At 35.2% G+C, this 17,830-nt stretch overlaps 3 protein-coding genes across 3 annotated transcripts in view; 1 reads left to right on the plus strand and 2 right to left on the minus strand.

Moving 5' to 3' along the window:
• Window positions 1–14,657, minus strand: part of Gint3 (GDI interacting protein 3) — a 17,559-nt gene extending 2,902 nt beyond the window's left edge. The window contains exons 1-9 of the mRNA XM_028174825.2: window positions 14,516–14,657; window positions 13,263–13,589; window positions 12,564–12,694; window positions 11,164–11,305; window positions 9,915–10,009; window positions 8,938–9,091; window positions 7,896–8,053; window positions 7,364–7,493; window positions 5,978–6,259 (exon numbers count right to left, since the gene is read on the minus strand). Coding sequence (XP_028030626.2) covers window positions 5,984–6,259; window positions 7,364–7,493; window positions 7,896–8,053; window positions 8,938–9,091; window positions 9,915–10,009; window positions 11,164–11,305; window positions 12,564–12,694; window positions 13,263–13,508 — 1,332 coding nt within the window. The 5' untranslated portion in view covers window positions 13,509–13,589; window positions 14,516–14,657 and the 3' untranslated portion in view covers window positions 5,978–5,983. The remainder of the gene's footprint in view (window positions 1–5,977; window positions 6,260–7,363; window positions 7,494–7,895; window positions 8,054–8,937; window positions 9,092–9,914; window positions 10,010–11,163; window positions 11,306–12,563; window positions 12,695–13,262; window positions 13,590–14,515) is intronic.
• LOC114243363 (uncharacterized) lies at window positions 1,686–3,339 on the minus strand. The gene is made up of 4 exons (XM_028174826.2): window positions 3,132–3,339; window positions 2,507–2,668; window positions 2,336–2,416; window positions 1,686–2,259 (listed from the first exon to the last, which is right to left on the minus strand). The coding sequence occupies exons 1-4, from the start codon at window positions 3,264–3,266 to the stop codon at window positions 1,816–1,818; spliced, it is 822 nt and encodes a 273-aa protein (XP_028030627.2). The 5' UTR covers window positions 3,267–3,339; the 3' UTR covers window positions 1,686–1,815.
• Window positions 14,658–17,000: 2,343 nt separating the features above from the next.
• LOC114243384 (multicopper oxidase 3) overlaps window positions 17,001–17,830 on the plus strand; it is a 135,488-nt gene continuing 134,658 nt past the window's right edge. The window contains exon 1 of the mRNA XM_028174857.2: window positions 17,001–17,137. The gene's annotated coding sequence lies outside the window, so the exon portion shown is untranslated. The remainder of the gene's footprint in view (window positions 17,138–17,830) is intronic.

The raw sequence follows: 17,830 nt of genomic DNA on the forward strand, positions 1-17,830 counted from the left end.
AAAGACAATGAGCCCAAGTATTTATAGATGTATAATTTAGTAGAACAGCATGAGTCGTGTATTTATTATAACTCATTATTTCTTATGAAACGGAAAAAATAAAAAAACACAAATAATACAAAGGTAGTTATTTTATTTTAACTTTTTCTTGTTTTATTATATTCTTTGATATATTCTGTTCGTAATTACACTACAAAATAGTTCACACTAGTGAAATATTTTAGAAAGAAATACATTTTTTTATTGCAAATTTTTGTAAGATTTCCATGCGTGGATCCGCGTTCCGGCACAGACTGGTCCATTCATGTACAGGGTGGGTTTAGAAAAAATGCTTTCTAAGATTTGATTAAAAAAGAAAGAAACTTCTAGAAAAACGTTGGTAAAACTTACAAACTATTAGATAACCAACAAAGTATTTCACTATTTACTTAAAACTAAAAATGACGAATTAAAAAAGATTAAAAAAAAAGTGTAATGCAACTACTTGACACCGGTTTTATTAGATTTTAATAGAGTAACTAATTATTAGGTGGAGTGTGGTATTCGCGCCAGCACTGACCTACACAAAGAAAAACTTTACAGCCTGTGCAAATTATATTTGTCTCCTTCAGTTTTTTGTTTGACGTACAATTGACGCAACGTCCCCTCTTGTGTAGATTTAAGCGTTTATTTGGTCGCTCACTTTTATCAGCGTCATTGGAGAAATGATCAGGGAAATGATTTCCTTTATAGCGATCATAACCTGTATTTGCAGCAGGCCTAATGCGTTGTATGTACATACTTTCTAAAGACAGGACCTCCGCCAAAGTATACCGAAACTGCCGGTGATCCAATTTTTTTTCTCTATCATGGCACCTATATATTATGTAACTGTTTAAAATGCTACAGTTTAGCAAGCGCCTAAAAACTTTGATATACCACTTGAGACCCCTTTTACGTTCCATTAAATATGTCGAAAGTTTTTGATCCTTTAGATCTACTCCTCCCATGTTTTTGTTGTAATTGTGCACTACAACCGGTTTTTTCACATTCGGTGCCTGCTCTGCGGCCTAGAACTGTGTCATTTTTATGAAAAGTCGAAATCATTGTTACCAATTTTACATCTTTCCAGGCCACAACTGTGACGTTTCCGCAGTGTGTAGCAACAATGTCCCCACGTTGCATTTGACGTTCATTCAAATTTTTTAAATTGGACGGGGTATCGATTCTGCGGCGATTAAGTGTTCCTACAACGTCTGTGCGTCTACTCTTTAAAAAACGTGCCAAGCCTACGGAGTTATAAAAATTGTCCATGTATAGACAATGACCTTTATCTAGGTAACCTTCTGACAACTTCAGTACAACTTTGGAAGTTGCGTTTGTAAAGCCATGCACAGCTTGTTCTGCATTTAGATTTTTCCCCGCATATATTACAAAATTTAATAGGTAGCCCGTTTCCGCTTCACACAGCTCATATGTTTTAATGCCAAATCTTGCTGCTTTTGTCCGTATACATTGTATCCAAGATAGATGCCCTTTCCATAACAAAAGAGACTCATCTATGCTAAGAGCTTTGCGGGGGATATATATTTCAGCGAATTTTTTATTACAGTGCTCGACGATTGGAGCTATTCTATATATTTTCCGCTCATACCCGTGAATAGAGTCTATGAGATAGTCATTATCGGTGAAGTGTAAAAAACGTAGTAGTAAAAGAAATTTATTTTTACTCATAATTTGTCTAAAGCATGGCATGCCTAGTACTCCTGTCGTCCAATATTCATCGAGCCTAGCTCTGTTACATAGTGACATGTAAATTAATATAGAGAAAAATGTTTATAACTCTTCTGCCGTAGTCTCATTCCAATCGTTAAGACGCGATCCACTAGTAATGCCTTCTTCACTTGCACGAGCTATAATTTGCCAAGCATATTTATTAGTCTCGTTTACTATTGTTTTCATTATTTGTCGATCCCAAATAGCTTTAAATATATTTATAAGGGAAGTTTCCTGAATAGTGGGGCCAGATTGCTCTTCATAAAACTCTTCAACACCGGTGAACTCGTCAAAATCTTCGCACCAAGTTAACACATTTTCTGGCACCCTTTCATGGAGTAATTCAACATCTGGCACTATTTCTTCTTCCCTATTGACTTCCTCCGCCTCTAAAATCCTACGTAGATCGATATCATCATAGTCTTCCCATTCATCAATTTCGCTACCAGAATCTACCGCTAAGGCCTCAGCTAATGAAGACGGTAAATACTCATCATCACACATCTAGAACAAAAGGAAACATTTAAATAAACCTTTATGGCTTATTTTAATATTTAAAAACAGTTAACAACTGACTAACCACAGTGGAAGGTAAATCCTCTTTTGCATTAAAGTCTAGTCTTCTGGGCTCTAACTTCTCATTTATTGAACTTTGCAGAGCCTAAAACAAGATTAATTCGGAATGGAACTCTATTTCGGCAAAATATAATACAATAATAACATAAAAATGCTGTGTAATTTAAAACGTTACCTGAATATTTCCAGAATCAGTTCTATGTACTAGAACGTATTCGTTCGATGGAACTCGTAGAGTTCCGTGCGGCGATAATTGCACCGCCAAAGCCATAATTACTGGGACAGGATGTGGGGGTGGTGTCTCTGTACACCCACGATCCATTTTTCTTGATTCCATCTAGAGTTTTAATAATACATAAAGTTTTCTATATTTATTCCCAGGTCCAATATAAATCATGCTAGATAGTTCAAAAGCGATTTCATAGTTCGAAATAATAGCAGCACCATAACCAATTGAATCTTAAAAGCATTGCTCGTTAATATATTCATCGCATATAAGTATTAAATTGTTAGCAAATGTGTGTTTAAGACAAATAAATAAGTGGAATTTGGCATTGAAACAACTTGTTGGGTTTTATATAAAGAAGATATTTAATAAGTTTTAAACATCAAGCCACTGACTTCACAGCACACAATTGCCATTCATCACTCGGGTAATGGTCGTAAATAGCAAACATACACCTTGGACACCAAAAGAGTTTAGTGTTAAATAGCACTTGGAAAGTATTATTTATGTCAGTGCGGCAAAAAAAATGAGAAAGCAGCTTTGGATTAGTAGGTAACCTACACATGGCACATACATTCATTTTCACGAAGTGCGTTTCCTTCCATGGCAATTTCAAATCGTAAATGCACAAACGGTAATCTTCTTTGTTTAAATAGTTATCAACGTCTAAGAAAACAACCATAACATAACCTAACCTATAACCAAACATAACCTATAACAAATCGATAAAAATATATATAGAAAAGTAAATAAATACCTAGAAGAAAAAAAAAACAATATATAGCACTGACTCGATTTGTATTTAACGAAAATCTTTAAAAACCGTAATATATATAATGTATATAAGAATAATAATAAAATAACGTCTTAGGGCAGCACACACACGGCCACCTGATCCCAAACTAGGCAAAACCTACGGCGACCAGACAACTGAAAGATATACTTATATATTTCTAAATACATACACATTATAGACACAGAACAAATAATTTTGTTCATCACACAAAGACTTGTAATGGGTGGTAATGGAACCCACGACCTCCGGTTTAGATTCAAGTTTACCAACCACCACTAGACCAACAAGCCAGAATCATAATATATACCTACCTAGTACATATTACGGTTTTGGATGATTTTCGTAAGCTCTCAATTATTTCAGTTACTTACTGATCAAAATAATTCGCGGATCTCCGTGCGGAATTCCAGACCTCAAACAATTTTACTACATCCTGTATTTGAAAATTATAAAAGCCGGAACGCGGATCCGCGCTCAAACCGGATTGTACAAGTCTCAATAAGCATTTAGACGAAATGCTGCGTGTTTGCTGTTCATGTTATATTTCTTCGAAATCTTCATAAAAGTAACTTCAAAAGTACGTATAAAATACGTTTCTAGTAAAATAATAATACTAAGATACGAGTATTTCAAAATTAACACTTGTTGGGGCTAACGGTCAATGCTAAAGTTTACGTCGATTTATCGGGTGTTTTTAAGTACTTATTCGTAATATTTTTATTCGATACAACTATAATATTGAACAATATAAAGAAAAACAATGTTTTACTTACTTTTTCTCGATATATCTTCTCAAAATCTTTTATTTATGTCAGTCACGTACGTCTAGGAACACAGGTGAAAACCGAATGTTTAAAACACTCTTCACACGAATTTCAAACGAAAATCGTTTGTTTGGTCGAATTAGGAGATAACTTTACTCAATAGGAACTGCTTTCTCTGATTTTCAACCTTATCTGTATGTAAATACTAAAGAAACATGGGAAAAATCACATGGGGTCATTTCAGCGCGGATCCGCGTTCCGGCAGTATAACGAGATTGCGGATATCCACGTTCCGGCATACTAAAGGTTAATGTATGATTGGCATTGGTAACATAGAAACAAAAACAAAAAAAATTAATAAATTATTTTCAAAATTTAATTTCGGTAATAAATGAATAATAGTAAAAAAAAAACTAACAAAATACGCTTTTATAGAAAATCGAACTAAAAGTAGAAAATAAATTTGATGGTATCAGTGGTTATAAATATTTTAGGAACAGATATGAGAAGGGTTACTTTGATAATATCCTGAAAAGCGTCTCACGCTTTTTTTACAATAAAATATTTTTTCTTTTTATTCAATTTTATTTTTTAGTTGGATTTTCTATAAAAGCGTATTTTGTTAGTTTTTTTAAACTATTATTTATTTTTCATTTTTTAGTTGAATTTAAATTTTTTCAATTTTTTTTTTATAATTGTATTGTCATCGGTCCTTCATAAGTATACCAAATTTTGGGTTAATCCTACGTTTTGAAGGGGGTCAAAATCATGTTCAAAAATTCCGTTACAAACATAAATACATACGTCTGAAGCTAATAAAAGCGTATTAATAATCAAACTTGCAGAATCTGTTACTATATTTTCGTTCACTATTGTAATGTAAATAAAATATGTATTTAAATTTCCTATTCTATCCTATTCGTATTGCGTTTTTGATCGCCTTGATCATCGAGTGACATTGATTGTACCAAAGTTTTCGTTCCTTCGTCGCATCCCGATCATGGCGCTAGCATCGCGTCAAAATATCGGAAACTCAAACGTAAAAAATTTAAACTCTCTTGAATAAATAGTATTTTTAATTTAAGGCCTTTGACAAGAAAAATCTTAGTAAATAAGGCTGTTATAAATATTAAATAAGTTACGATGCAATCTAGGGTTTTTTCATTATCATTATATTGAGGGGTGAAAAGCTACGCGAAATTTATCTTTGTAATTATAGGTCCGTTTTATTTAGCATTAGTATTAACAATTCGATGTTTTTAATTGAACTTCAATTAAGTTTAATTCAATCAAATAGCTGAAGACATTTTTTGTTATAATATATTTTCCAAATTTTAAACTTTAAATGGCTCTCCTGTACAATTGCAAAATTTCGCTTAAACCAAATTTAATAACCTTTTACCCGTCGATATTATTTCCGATGTTTCCAATACAAAGAACATCAGAAAAACGCGAAATTAAGTCGTTGTTATTTCACGGTTTAATTGTGTTACGACTCGCTAAAGTCTATAGAGAAGATAGGTACAATGTTATAAATAGCATTAGCGGACATTAGTCATTAGAACAAACTACTAATATGATCCTTGTACCGATCCCCAGTTAAATAATTCTACCAATTAGTTATACCCTAGTAATAACAGATGGCGTTAGTAGTTGCATTTTTTTACTGTATTTGTTGCACACGTTTTTGCAAGATACATCAACATCTCTATTAACTTTAAAAAAAATGTATTTTATTATGTCGTCCAAATATGTCGTTTTATTACTGTCTTAAAAATAGCGTACAGAATTTTATTTCTCAACATATCTAAATATGTGGATTATACTAAAATCAAGATGTTTATAATTAAATGCACTCACATTATCTCACATTTCTTGTACCAATATCATGATTTCCGGTTTCAAATACACATCTCTGTTGGGACTCCTGCTTATTTCTTCGGCCACCGACGAGTGCCAAGCGAACGTGAGCACTGTTGCCGGCACGATACGAAGGTCGATAAGGGTCTTATTCGCGTCTTCCTCTAAGATTAACTTGTGACCTGTCGGAGTGTTCAACACGAACGGGAGGTCGGAATGTTCTAAGTTCTCTTGGACGAATTCGTGAATTTCATTGTAACGCTCGTACACTGAGAAAGTTCCCTGAAAAAAAATAAAAAAAATTCAGACAAGCTTAATGATGATTTTTTTTATTGCCCTTGCATACGGCCCACTTTATGGGTAAGTGGTTACAGTCGCCCATGGACTACAGCAATGTCAGGGGCAGAGCCAAGCCGCAGCATACCGTTCAATTAGTCCTATCCGAGCCCAGAATGTTTCTAGCCTCACATTTCTTCGAAGCCAATAGATTTTATAAGACGCAGCCATACCTACCTTGAGGAATGAAAACTATGTTTAAATAGTATTTTACAAAGATCGTCCCATCCCTCAAATCGGTTTATGAATGCGTGACGGCAATAATAATAGTAGGTGGCGGTCCCTGCTCATGAGTGCTCACAATATACCTTACAAACTAATAACGCAAATACTTTTTTTTGAATTGTATTGATTTGAACACCCCCACAGCAGCATTATTCGCATCGTACATCTTCACGAATTACATCCACGAATGAAGAACAAAGTTCGTGTGATAAAAATGAGACCAACAAAAAAAAGTATGTAGTTTATACATCAAGTTTCAAGGTGGGTGACGCCATTCACTTTCCTCTATGGATTTCGGGTAATAACGCTAACATCAGTGTGTTTAGTGTGAGTTTTTAACTTCTTCGATCGAGTGAAAGTCAAAATTTTTATGGAGCTGGAACAGCGCCCCTAGCGGCAAACGTAGGAAACATGTCCAATTCCATGCAAATTTGAGTTAACTTGTACGGGATCGTAAAGTTAAAAAACTCGCACTAAGCACACAGGTGGACCGTTTTTTTTATTGTATAGATGGGTGGGCGAGCTCACAGCCCACCTGGTGGTAAGTGGTTACTGGAGCCCATATACATCTACAACGTAAATGCGCTACCCACTTTGAGATATGAGTTCTAAGGTCTCAGTATAGTTACAACGGCTGCCCCACCCTTCAAACCGAAACGTATTGCTGCTTCACGGCAGAAATAAGCAGGGTGGTGGTACCTACTCGCGCGGACTCACAAGAGGTCCTACCGCCAACAATAATCATTCACCCCGAACAGTAGACCCTGTTCATTACATCAATAAAAGCTTGATTCTATTTTTTTTTTACAAATTAATTAATTTTACCTGCAATAGTATACCGTCCGGAAAACGAATCCTAATGATCGCAAATTTGTATTTTCTCATTTCGCGCATTTCGTCTTTCTCCCTCATCGCCTTCGTTCTGAGCATTTGACTTTTCTCTATTGCTTCGGCTCTGAAAAAAAAAAAACAGTTGACCATTTTCTTGTCCAAGTCGCCATTCTACCTTGAGACACTACACTACACTTCAAAAAAGTGTTACTTCTTTTGACCATGCTCTTCAAGTATTAATGGTAAGTTTTAAGAAGAATTGGTATTAAGTGGAAGCCGGGATTCAGCTATCATCATGAAGATATCATTGTCTACTACGGACCAGTGCACAAACATCATGCGGTAAGATTAGGCAGTGTGGTTGCACTGACATCTATGAACTCACTACATACCCTACTGCCAATGCTTTATCAACTTTCCTGTTGATTTATTCACCCAGACTTCATCAAATCAGGTACAATCTTCTAAAATATGCATAGAGAGAGTTGAGAAAGTTGGTAAAATATATTTGAAGGTTTCCGCTGACCTCAGCTTTTGTTCTCGCTTGAATTCCTCTGGCGAAAGCGCGTAGAAGCTCGAGGGTAGTTGCACTTTACAGGCAGCTTGTGAAGGAAGCAACACTTGTAAGTTCCTATCGAGCTCCAATTGTATCGGTTCGGCGGTTCTTAAAGCGTCTATTAAGGTCTGAAATTTTACAAAGTTTTGATGAAAGAAGTCAATGAAACTATGGTATTATTTACTTTTGCTGGCTATGGGCTCTGATAACCACATAACAGCAGGTGGTACTGTTACAATTGTATCCGGTTAGTGAAAGAGATAATGCATCCCCTTTTTTATTGCCTTTTGTAGGCAGACGATTTGCCTTTTTACTGGTAGGACCTCTTGCGCGGGTAGGTACCACCACCCTGCCTATTTCTGCCGTGAAGCAGTAATGCGTTTCGGTTTGAAGGGCGGGGCAGCCGTTGTAACTATACTGAGACCTTAGAACTTATATCTTAAGGTGGGTGGCGCATTTACGTTGTAGATGTCTAGGGGCTCCAGTAACCACTTAACACCAGGTGGGCTGTGAGCTCGTCCACACATCTAAGCAATAAAAAAAAACGAGCGTACGGCCCATCTGATAGTAAGTGGTTACCATCGCTCATGGCCGTCAGCAATGCCAGGGGTAGAGCTAAAACGCTGCCTACCATTGAGTACTCTCCACAAGCCTCGTTTGAAGAAGGACATGTCATTCAGGAAACACTGGGGAGGAGAGCTCATTCCAAAGTCAGGTGTTTTTGTTCTGAGTTCAGCATTACTGTCTAACGAGCTGTTCTCTCGCCGCCCGCAGGCCAGTCACATCCCATCCCTCTCTGGGTTCACACACGACCAAATAACGGGTCTCAATATTATGGTGTGTGTAAATTAAAGGTTATTTTATGAATCATAATATAACTAATAAAGGTTCAGTGAATCAATAATTTACATTTTTTTCAAAAGCTCAACTTCTACCCATAAAAAAAATCAGTGATCAGCTAATATATACTAATACTTCAAGGTAATCAATTGCATTATTATTATGTACTTACATTAAGTGTGTCTAATGAAGGAACATTGTCTTTGTTGAATATAAGATAATCTTCTTCTAGGCCATCTGGATTGGTTAGTTTCTTTTGATCGAACCCGGCAGCTAAGAGCAGTTCCATTGAGCCTTCTAAAGGTAGTACTCGTTCGCTGAATGCCCTTTTAATTTAAACACAATTTTATTCAGTATTTTGTATAGGTTTCGCAAGTTTTAGAACTACCTTTAGGCTCTAATTTAATTATTTATTTATGGTCACATATTTTGTGATTTTTATTCCAAGGGTATCTACTGACTAGAACATAAAAAACATGTGTGGCACTCGGGGACTGCCGCGGTAAAGCTATTGCATAGCATTTTTTATCAACTAATGCAATTATAATTAGACAATAATAATTTAAATATAAAATAATATATAATAAGACCACGCTATATTTATAAACATTAACAAAAGCAAAACATTAACTGTCCCCTTCACACTCATAAGCTAGACCGCGCGAGAGAGAGATGGGCAGACTTTTCATGATGCGCATGCAGTGTGACGTCACGCCGCGCACTTATTCACAAACACTACACAAGCGCAGCGTTGGATGTTGGAATATGTTGGATGCGAGCTACATGGTAGGCGGAGTTGGGGTGTTAGGTTTTATTTTCGTTACGGAATTTCTTGATTCGGTCACCGCGCTCAAAGCCCGCGATAAAAGCTATGCAATAGCTTAAAAACATTTTTATATAGTTTTTCCACTTTTTTTTAACACGTAAAAGTTAACGGTATAATTAAACCAAGCAATCACTTGGGATTGTGGATTTCTTCTTCTTGGTCTTCATTTAAGCACCAACAATCTCTGTTCAGTTTGTTTTTATAGCAACATGCTTTTGTTAATGGTAACTACATTTTACTAATGTGACAAAAATGGAAATACTCAGCAAAGAAAAATTACACAAAATTTATTATTCATGATAGATAATAGTAAAAAAACATGCCTGTTCGTCATTCTAATTTTTTGATATTTATCTTCATCAGGATGATTGATGATATTCTCGAGATATTTACAAAGAGTTTCAACACAGGCGTCTATCTGAAAATATATTTTTAATTAGTGAATATTAGTTTAAAATGCCCATACTTAAGTATTAATTCAATACATTGTTAAGGATGAGAATATCTCACATATAGTTTGCAAAGTTCATTATTATATCTGAGACAGATATTTACAAAATCTGGATTGATAATGTTTAATAATCAAAGTTTTTTGTACAGCATATGTAACACAATGGAAAAAAAAATACAGCATAATGTGAAACAATAAAAAATCTGATGATGAAACAGGTCAATGCTCCCACAGTCTCATGTGATTCAGGTAATTGTTACTTCCAAAAATAAATAATTAGGTCCCAAGAGAATATTACTTCTATCATTGTAATAGTTTAAGCTTTGGCAATCATGAAAGATCACTAAAAACATGAGATGAGTTTAAATTTAGAATTCTACAACTTCTTTTAAAAAAGAAGGTGTAGAATAGTCTCAATTCACACAATCAACACATAATGTTGTACGTGCATTACTCAAAATCCTTGTAGCTATTTAGAACATTTCTAAATAAATTTTACTGTATACTTGGAATTTTAAACAGTTAAACAAGCTAACTATTGTTGTGAATGAGTTATTCTACACAAAGTACCCTATTTTACTAGAGTTAATCTTAGGGTCTACTATGCGTCATGATAATCGCCTTATCGTTGCCGCCGCTGACTACTCCCCGAATCCTGATCACGCAGGAGCCAGTCACCGTCGACGCCCTAGACACGTCCTTACGGATCCATCAGATCCAATAACCTTTGCACTAGACGCCTTCAGCTCTAACACTAGGAGCAGGCTTAGGGACCCCGGTAACCGTGCTCGTCGAACTCGACAAAGAGGTCGCCGTGCAACCTAACCCATGAATCAGCTCGCTGAGTTTCTCGCCGGATCTTCTCAGCGGGTCGCGATTCCGATCCGGTAGTAGATTCATTCGCGAAGCAGCTGCTCTTGAGCTGTTAGGTCTCCTTCGAAGGCGCTCGGGTAGCTGTTAGCAAATCCCACCCCTCCTGACTGAGCCTTTGCTCGCCCACCTGTCCTGGTGAAACTGGAAAGGCCTCCGGGCCACCAGTAATCCTTCAATCATAAAAAAAAGGGTCTACTGTTGAGAATTTAGATAATATATAATATAGATAATAGATAATATACACTTACTTTTTCTCTATTATTATTACATGATTGTATTATAAGACACGCAGTCAGCCCTCTCTCCTCCTCAAGTTGCTCGTAAAGGAAAGTTTTGATATTCTTTTTCCACTCATCACGGGGTAATACATCGTTGCTTATAATAGGACACCTGTGGAAGTAATTTTAATAAAAAACGTTACTAAATTTAATTTGCTCGAGATTGTATGCAAACCTTGCTGCATAACAACATAAAACTTTTAGGTAATAAATGATTTTTGAGTCTGCTTCAGTAAGTATCTACAGTCGGCATCGCTGCGCCACTTTGAGAAGGCGGCACGAAGACTCTCAAGGCTATCAGCATAGTAAAAAAAAAAAGGCTGCCATATAAACTGTTATTCTGTTCCTGGCTGTAGGAGTTTTTGATATTACAGCAGTTCTATGTTATGTTCTATGCCCATTGATTTTGGCAACAATGTAAAAAAAATAAACAAATGATAATATTTTTGGTTTAGACTAATGTTACGGGTATGCCATATTTTTTATAAAATGCTGATGCATATAATTTTCTATGTTATGTTCTATAGTCGGATTTTTAATTAGACGAAGCCAGCTGACAGTAGCTAATGTCACTTTGTGAAATAATGTTGCTATATTTAAAGTAATAGTGATGCGTTCAGTTCTCGTTCAATCACATAAATGAACAATGAGTGTGAAGAGTTACTCATTAATTTCAAACTATAAAAGAATATTATTTATATTTTACAATAAAATTGTATTAAAGTGATCCAATATAATAATATGTTACTAGTAGTATGTAACTACAATCAGTTTTTTTTATTTTCATTACCTATGTACCTATAATTGTTATATTTATACATCTATAGTTTCAACTATATGATGCATTGGAAATAGGACAGTCTTACAAGCTTCCTCGCAATGTTTTTCTTAATGTTTAAAACACTCGGTATTCAGTACAGGTAGATACCATAGGAACATAATGTTTCGTCGAAAACTCGTTGGTATGTACAAAGCACGGCTAAAATTCGAACCCCGTGCCCGATATCGGCAGTTCGGCACACTAACTATTCACTAGACAATCGAGGCAATTTCATTAATTCAGGAGTTTTTTCAATCGTTCACTTTGTCACAACACTATTTTTATTTCATCAAAAACTGACAACACAGTAAACGTCAGTTTACTTCGTCTAATAAAAAATCCGACTATATGTCCATTGATTTTGTCTACAATGTAAAAAGATACACAAATGATAATATTTTTGGTTTAGACTAATGTTACCAATATGTCATTATTTTTATAAAATGCTGATGCATATAACTCATGCATATAGTCATTAACTGAATGTCTTCTTACAGTACATACTCGTGTGCATATCATATTATATGTGTAAAAAAAACTTCAGTATTACTTGAAATAAACACCACTTGCGGCAAAATTCTTCGGTAAATCCTCTTCAGTGAAGCTTTTTTGTGCCTCGACTGGTGGTGTAGCTTCTGAACTAGATGCCTTTTCATTTTCTAATTCTTTCCTTACTTGCGCCTATGAAATATAGTTTTTTTTATAAATATACTAGCTGTACCCGTCCGCTTCACTGGGCATTTAAAATTAACATTATTATTGCTCACCCCCACAAACATCATCATCATTAACGCCCCCACAACTGGTGTAGGGAGTCCAACACTCGAATATTAGTCTATCCATTAAGTACATGTATTTTCTACATGGATACCAAGTTTCAAGTCAATCAGATGCATGGTTATTATAGCAGAACATCTGCACGGTAGTTATAGCGGAACATCCGCAAAAACCACTGTAGATTTATATATTAGTATAGATTTAACTTTTACTAACTAAAATTTATACAAATACATTTAAGACTAATCTTTTATTCTGAAATGGGCATTTTTATTCGTATTTTTACTACAGGTACAATTAGAAAGATAAAACGTAGAAATGGAATTCTGCTGTACTACATTTCTCTTCATTTAAACTTACAACTAACTTAAGTTTATTTTGACCTTAAGCTTATCAGTATAAAAACAGTAAACTATTCATGAAGAACGGGCATTCTTATTAAGAATATCTTTGTAGCAAAATTAATATGTACCTGAATAGCAGCTAATGATGTATTAAAGCCTGGGTTTTCTCTCTTTTGATTGAGTCTAGCTAAAGCAGCCTCGGCTGCAACTTTGCTTTCTTCTGAAAGCCCTGATCTTTTAACAACTGGGACGTCTTTTTTCACAGAATCGTGACTGCTCGTCGTTGACTCAGTCAATTTATGACCTCGACCGGCCAATTTGAATTTTGCATCGACTTTCTTCTTCTGGAAGAACTTTTTTATCTTGTCTGCCATTTTAAATTCTTGGAGTGTGCTCTTTAGGTAGCTTCAGTTTTGATACACTCTCTTTGAGTTGTTCTATTGTGGCTGATGTAGCTGTATAAGTTTATAAGATAATTAAACAAATATAATATTGATATATTTTAAAATTTGAGACATCTTATCTATACTAATTTATACTAATATTATAAAGAGGAAAGATTTGTTTGTTTGTTTGTATTGAATAGGCTCCGAAAGTACTGAACCGATTTGAAAAATTCTCTCACTGTTTGGAAGCTACACTATTCCCGAGTGACATAGGCTATAATACTTTTTTCTTTAAAATTAGGGATCCTTACTAAAACTCCAATAATGTTACGAAAATTAGAAAAATAATAATATAAAAATGATGAGAAAATAGATAAAAACAAATATTATTTAAATGAAAAGAAACATTCATTAAAATTATAATAATTATTTAAACTACTTTTATAATTTTCTATTTTTAGAAACCTGACACAAATATAAGGGTTTGTGTGTGTATTATATTTTTTTATTTTGAATTTTTTGTTAAAGACCCGAGCGAAGCCGAAGCAGGCCGCTATATTATATAATTATAGAGTATGATTGTAAAATAATTCTATATATTGTACCAATTTAAATTTATCATCATTTTTCACTTAGCCAGCAAGACCTCATTCCACTGTAACTGTCGCTAAACATCTTTGAAACATCTGTCCTATCTCATGAATAGTGTTGAGGTACCTCAAGTGACATCTATTGCGGATAGGTGGTGCTATGTCATAAATCTTAAATGACAACAATGCACAAACAGTTGTCTGATAATTTACATTGTTGTACTGCGTTATAATATAAATATTTTTGTTATTATAATAAAAGAGAAGCATAATTTGAGCGACATGTAATATTAAATGTGCGAAATTGTACTTTTTAAATACTGTTCAATTATTATTTCTATAATTGGACCGTAAAGTTCAATGATCCAGCGATCCTTTATTAAAAACAATAATAACATGACTCACCCGGTTTCATGAACCTCTCGGAAATTCTTTTACCGTACACTCGCCACGACAGACAAATCAGCAATAAAGTTATAAACAGTATCAATAGAAACGTTTTTAATAATAGTATTTGAAACTCATTAAAATAAAAGGCTTCCGCTAGTTCACCGTAAAACGTGAATTGATCTAGATTTAAGAACGATGTGGGAAAATTATCGATAGGAAGTGATGAAAAACACGATTCAAAGAAGTCTTTTGCAAAAGACAAAGTATCCTCGATTTGAAGATACAGAGCTTCGTATAGAGTGTTATTAAAAACAGCGTTGTCGAAAACGGACATTACATTGATTTTCTTTATAAATTACCTACATAAAGGAAAATTGTTAAATTTCCACGGTCATATTGAAAATTGCATACCCTTTGGTTGGCCTTTTGTCAAATTCCACAATTGTCAATTTGTCATTATGACAGTTGATGTTTGTGATAGGTGTTACAAATGGAACATCAATTCTAGGAGCTCCGAGAAAAATTCCAAATTACTAAACAAAAAATCAAATCGATTCTAAATTTAATTCGGTATATGAACAATTTTATATATTTCAGATAATTCAAGATTTTTACTTTTAATTCACTCCACCACCATCAAGTAAGCAATTATGTGAGTATAGGGCCACCGAGTCGTTATGGTGTTTGCTCTGATGAGGCCTGTTTACAAATGACAATGAAAAAAAAATTATGTTCGTGAACCCATCGGATTTTAATAAAAACCAGATTGAAAAATTCCAACACGGGCAGACTTCATTTTTCCGTGGCGTGAATATGAATGATAAGAATGTTTCTATACCAAAAATAGAATATAACGGACATTCTATTTTTGGTATAGGAGAAGACAATTACTGCTAATTTTTAAATGGTTTGCAGTTTAAAACATATTGCTTGCCAGCGCCCCTAGTGGCAGACGTAGGCACACTCTTGTGTTCCTTGTTCCAACTCCATACAAATTTGAGTTTACTTTTAGGCTACTGAGAACGTTAAAAAACTTGCACTAAGCACACTGGTTGACCCCGAGCTCGACCACCTGTCCCGGTGAAACTGGAAAAGTCTCCGGGCTACCAAGCAGTATCACCCGGCGCTGGGAAATCTTCACTTTGTCGTTACCCCTTCAGTGATAGGGAATAGAGACTGGTGATAGGGCGTATTATAAGGTCGAATTCACGGTCCACCTGGTGGTACGTGGTTACCGGAACCCAAACACATTAATGACGCAAATGCCACCACCCATCTTGAGACATGAGTTCTGAGTCTCAGTTCTAGATTACAACGGCTCCACCCTTCAAACCGAAACGCATTACTGCTTCACGGTAGAAATACGCAGTAGTGTTGTTGCCTACACGTGCGGACTCACAATCCGCCCTACCGCTAGTAATTATGTATTTTTTTCGGGTTTTATTCATATTGCACGATGAAATTCCTTCAGCGTGGAAGTCGACCGTGAACATTTGTTAAGTACGTACCTATTTCATTAGAAAAATTAATACCTGTCTGCGAGATTCGAACACTGGCATAGTTGCATAGCTCGTAGCGAATGCACCAGGCATCTTGATCTTTAAGCCACAAGGACTTCAAGGTGAAGCCGGAATGGCCTAAACAAAAATAATATTAAATAATTTATTGCCTTTTATACAGATTTAGAAAGGTAAATAAATATAGGAAAGACAAGAAAAGAAAAATAAGGCAAAAGGATGTGACTCAGCTGATGCTGTTCAAAGTGAATGCATCGAACAACGCTGATTTTCAGTCGACCCCGTTCTCCTTTGGTTTTTGGGGGATTTAAGGCTAAGTGCGTGTGTTCAGCTATACAATAAGACTGTATCATATTTTTATACGTTATCATCAACATTCTCCTGCCCTTCTCCCAGCCACATGGGGTCGGCGTAAGATGTTTTCTCCTTCCATACTCCTCTCCTCCTCCTCCTCCTTCAGTCGATCGCTCATTGTTGAGCATCGTGATGCGCCCGTCTGTGACCTTTTTTTATAATACTCCTCTATCATATACCATTTATTTGCTCACTCCCCTCTTCTACATATCGCCTTTCACGCAATCCATCCATTTCTTCTTAGCTCTACCTCTTCGTCTATTTTTATACGTTATATAATATAGAATTCAAGGAAAGTTTCAAAAGCCGAGTTCCGAAACAAACCTCTCTCTCCGTAACGAAACTAGTCTCCACAATACAAGGATGGCCTATTACGGAACTCATTCTGGTATTATTGAACGTTAATATGTTTCTGTGATCGCTCAATAAGCCTTATAGTTATTTAGTGCGGATGTTCTCGTTAAGAGATTTCGTGTCGGCACTCGGCGATATTTGGCTTCTGACAGACGGACTAGAGCGGCAGGTGTCCTCGCATTACCGTTCCAAAGGCCTAAATAGGTAAAAAGAATATATTAGAGGACGAATAAACACAAACAAATGTTGATATGCAGTGCCTTGTTAATAGATACGTGTTATCAACTCTCTTAGATTATCATAATCTCAAACACATCTCGGAGGTTATCGACAATCAGAATAAACAATACAAGTGTTACATAAAACAGTGTAATGTGTTAATTTGTGCGGAGTTCACAACTAGGAATATTAAGTAAGTTATAAATATTTATTTTCTTTTTGTCGTTAGAGATATTCCTGTGGCTGATTGAATAAGGAACGCGCGTATTAAAAACTTGGGGCTTATTAAAAAAAAACCTGTTAATTCAATTTTTATTAGGAAGTTAAGTACCATTGGTTATACACTTAATATATGTTAAGTACGGTACCCGTTTTGTTCTTTAATTCAATGTCAACTTCGAATTATAGTCCTAAAGTGCCGTTCACACTTTATTTCGGAGTTTATGAGTCGTTAAACTGGCTACAAACTGTCCGATTTCGCACGAGGTTGCCACAATAAGACAACGTTCCCAAACTTCTGTGTAATGGCTGTTCGTTTTAGTTCCCAACTATAATAAAGGGACCGGAAGTCGTGTTAACCTTTTGCATTATATTGACCCCAAACGAATTATTTTGATTTGAACATGTATGTACTTACTGCTTGATACGACAGTTTCGAAATTCGAAAATTCATAACATGCTCTATGTTTGACATTTTTATTTTTATGTTTCTCAACTGTACTAAAAATCTAGTCTAGATTACATATACGTAGGTAACATAATAAAATTTAATTCCGGAAAGATATGTTAAAAATAGCTGCCCACGTAGAAAAAAGATTAATGTATACAAGCGCATACAATAGTAGAAAATAAAGTGCTGTAACCAAATTATCTTGTTTAATAAATA

This window comes from Bombyx mandarina, chromosome 28 (assembly GCF_030267445.1).
Source record: "Bombyx mandarina strain Sakado chromosome 28, ASM3026744v2".
Taxonomy (NCBI): domain Eukaryota; kingdom Metazoa; phylum Arthropoda; class Insecta; order Lepidoptera; family Bombycidae; genus Bombyx; species Bombyx mandarina.